This window comes from Hippocampus comes, unplaced genomic scaffold, assembly GCF_001891065.2.
Source record: "Hippocampus comes isolate QL1 unplaced genomic scaffold, H_comes_QL1_v1.1 scaffold6, whole genome shotgun sequence".
NCBI lineage: Eukaryota > Metazoa > Chordata > Actinopteri > Syngnathiformes > Syngnathidae > Hippocampus > Hippocampus comes.
Genome location: NW_017805833.1, coordinates 1046143 through 1049905, shown reverse-complemented (window position 1 = coordinate 1049905; position 3763 = coordinate 1046143). Strand labels below are relative to the sequence as shown.

Genomic DNA, 3763 nt, shown 5'->3' with positions numbered 1-3763 from the left:
TGAGAGCGAGCAGAAGGTCAACTGTAAATCACATCAAACGTTTGGCCCTTGTAAAGACCCTACTGTCAACACACACACACACACACACACACACACACACACACACACACACACACACACACACGCACACACACACACACACACACACACACACACACACACACACACACACACACACAAATACTCCTATGTGAAGCCCCCATAGAGCTCCTCATAAACTGAGCAATCAGGTATGACAAGAAGAGTTGTTTCAAATTCCCAGAGCCCCCTCCAAAAAAGACAAAAAAATAACCTAAGGAAGTGAACGTCAACTTACGTAATTGAGGGCATGTAAGTATAGTAAATGATTCTCACATAGACTCTATCGACAGTTAATATAAAAAAACCTGTTCAGATGCCAGGTTTTTGTTATAAAAAACAATGAGACCAAAATAAATCGGTTACTCCCCCCCAAACCCACCCATTATGGTGACCTATAACCTATCTGTTTTCAAGAGGGGAAGTAAAAATAAACTACTGCGACAACATGGTTGCACAAGCATATACACCCTCTTGTAAATAGAGATGTGGCTGTGGTCAGGATTAACCAGTCTCGTCTATCTATCTATCTATCTATCTATCTAGGGTCAACTAATCCTACTATGCAATCTGTTGTGTCTATCTATCTATCTATCTATCTATCTATCTATCTATCTATCTATCTATCTATCTATCTATCTATCTATCTATCTATCTATCTATCTATCTATCTATCTATCTAATCTATCTATCTATCTATCTTTAACTTTCTGGCGCCACCGTGTGTTTCATGACCTGCATAAAGTCATTGCTGTCTTCTATTTTTGAACATAGGGGGCGCTGCGTCCATTTGACTGACCCAGTTTGCGGCGTCGCTTTCGTCTTCCTGATTGATCGTTGACTCCGTCAGAGTTCAGAGTTCACGCCGATGTCGTGTTGATACTCCCCACCCACCAAAAGCGCTTTCGATTTAGGCGGTTCTCCTACGAGCGATGTGATGACCTTCCTGCGGTTGTTCCTGCGGAGGCAGTTGCCCATGGCCGCGTCACACTTGTCCCGCATCGTCGCGAGACCGCCGCGGCCTCCTGGCGGTGTTCAGTCTGGCACCACGCGGCGGCAATTTACGGAGAAGGGGCCGTGGGGGAAAAGCCCGGCACCGGAGTTACCACCGCAGCAATATCAGCTCACTGCTCTCGACAAGGCGGACGCTTTGGTAAGCCAATGCGTTTACTGTCTTTGTCAGCTCCCGTACTTAATTCGTTGTGGGTTTAAATGAATTCACTTTTTCCCCTGGCAGATGCTGAGGAAGTCTCACGAAACAGGTAATACTGTACTAGAGGCGGAACACATCTCCTCTCTACAGTTCAATACAATGACAGCAAAAGCTGTGCCGGCAGTTCAGCTTGTTGTAAAGTTAACAGTTAATTCGTTAAAGTGGCGGAGAATGTGGACTGGTATTTATAAGGGACGGACATTGCCATTTTGAACATTATTAATTGTGCTTTCAGGTGAAATTTCAGGATGAACCTAAAATTCACTACAGTATATCCGTTACAGAGAAACTCTATTTGACTTTTTGAAAGCATAAGAGGAACTGCTCATTCTTTCAGCACAACTTGCTGTTCTCTAAAGAGGAGCTGAACTGCGAAATTCACTTAAGGTTATTGATCCATGAATCGTACTGTATCCTGTACTGCATTTCCAAGGACGTCCGCTTCTGTGCTTTTCTGACTTTTTCACTCAAAATTATGGCTGAATGATTTCGAAAAAAAATTGAGTGCAATATTCCCCCACAACATTGTGATTGTGATTCAGTATGCAATAATTTTTTCAAGGTCCTTTTCCCCATGTATCTGTTTAAACAAACACAAGTAATAGCTTAATCAGAATGACAAAAAACAACATCAGATTTATTATACATAAAAATTTGATTTTATGAGGTCAAATTAATTTGACCTCAGAAACCTTCCTTTTTATTTTGCATCTTTCCTTCCTCCATTCCTTCCTTTCTTTCTTTCCTTAAAACTGCTTTTCTGGCTTGCTTCTTTCTGTACCTCCCAATACCACGTTACAATTTCTCTTTGTTCTTGAGTCAAATTATTTGCCTTTATTATAAAACTTTAGTGTCAGTGCCGTTTTCATATAAATTGTTCTTCCCTATCGTTGGCAGTCATCAATATGATAACCTCCAGTACAGTGTTAATATCATCAAGTTGCTTGAATCATTTTTTTTGACTGCCTTGCAGGTTTCCTCTCGTGGTTCCGAAATGGTCTGCTTGCAACGGGAATCGGCGTCATCGCTTTCGTGCAGAGCGAAGTGGGACGAGAGGCGGCATACGGTAAATGAACAAAGCAGCTGAAACACGAACTCCGGGTGTGGCATTTCACAAGGAAAAAAATATCACAAGCGCCTCTCAGAAATTATAGTTTTTTTGAAATATCACATAATGAAAACTGCCCATAATTACATGTTTCGAAACAAACAGTTCTCAAAGGTTAACGTTCACATCACCATCCATCCTTCATTTACTGCCATGTAATAATACAATGTGTATTTTCCCGCAGCCTTCTTCATCCTGGGCGGCGCCTGCGTGTCCTTCGGCGGCGCCTCCTACGTGGGCAGCCTCTTGACCCTGCGGAGGCTGATGCTGCTCTCCGTGCCCGCCCTGTTGATCCAGGGCGCCGTGGTGGGCAGCGTGGGTCTTTTCTGGCTGTGCGCCGTATCCCTCTACATCGGCCGCCTGGAGGTGGAGATCATCCACGAGGACGACGACGAGGGTGAAGAGTGCCAGGAGTGCCGCGATAGACGCGAGCACGGCAGCTACCGAGGCCCGCCCCACGACAGGAGGCACCCCAATGCCGATGACGGGAAGAACAAGGGGGCCGACAAGTAGACGTCTTCCAGTCTGTGTGCGCGTGCGAATGTGTGTCTGCATGTTTGAATGCAGGCCGTGCATCTCACTACAAGCAAACCTAAATGTGGGTGTTAAAAGGGCCAAAGCCAACTATGGACTTAAATTACAGGGCCCCTTTTTTACTAGTTACCCCACGCATCATTATCTACACTCTCAGGCCACAACGTTAGGTACACCTGCACAATCTAATGAGATTCGTTATAAATCCAATTTTTTTGTGGTGGAGTGATATATTGTACTCAAAGCACTTCTGTTTCTGATGCAGAAAAATTTGACATCATTAACATCAAAATTTACTGGTTAATTCTACTTAAAATCTTTGACGGTGTCAATCAAAAATGAGAATTTGCATGTACAGTGGATTTGAAAATTCCACACATCCCTATTTAAATATCCATTTGTTGTGAAAAAAAATTAGACCAAGATAAGTGATTTTAAAACCATTGTGCCCCGTAAACTGTACAATTAAATAAAATGAAAGAGAGGGGAAGTAAAAATCAATAGCTGAGATAATTGGGTTGCACAAGTGTACATACAGTATGCCATTACCATTCATCTTAAAATTCATATTGGGAATCAGCACACACCTGCCACATTTTAAAGTGTCTCTGATTAATCCCGAATCTAGTACAAATGTACTAGTAGGCTTTTCCTGATATTTGCCTGAAGTTTTTTTCTGTCACTGACTGCTATTTGGAACTGTTCATAATTCGTTTCTGACCAGAAAACATTTGACCACATGTGTTGGGAGATTTTTTTTTTTTTTTTTTTATATGTCGGTGTTGGCACAAAACTTTTAGGCTTCTGCTGGAAAGCAAAAAAAAAAAAAA

The 3763-nt window shown here is 42.4% G+C and overlaps 1 protein-coding gene across 1 annotated transcript; it reads left to right on the top strand.

The window, feature by feature from the left end:
- The first annotated feature begins 899 nt into the window (after nt 1-899).
- On the top strand, nt 900-3763 carry tmem160 (transmembrane protein 160). Its single transcript, XM_019887608.1, has 5 exons — nt 900-1231; nt 1316-1340; nt 2265-2357; nt 2584-2938; nt 2994-3763. Exons 1-4 carry the CDS (start codon nt 1016-1018, stop codon nt 2910-2912), a joined length of 663 nt encoding a protein of 220 aa, XP_019743167.1. The 5' UTR covers nt 900-1015; the 3' UTR covers nt 2913-2938; nt 2994-3763.

Excerpts from the sequence above, each read along its gene's own strand:
- tmem160 (XM_019887608.1), top strand. The coding sequence starts at position 1,016 with ATGACCTTCCTGCGGTTGTTCCTGCGGAGGCAGTTGCCCATGGCCGCG. Across the intron at positions 1,341-2,264 it reads GAGGAAGTCTCACGAAACAG|GTTTCCTCTCGTGGTTCCGA; the intron begins GTAATACTGTAC and ends ACTGCCTTGCAG. Across the intron at positions 2,358-2,583 it reads GGGACGAGAGGCGGCATACG|CCTTCTTCATCCTGGGCGGC; the intron begins GTAAATGAACAA and ends ATTTTCCCGCAG.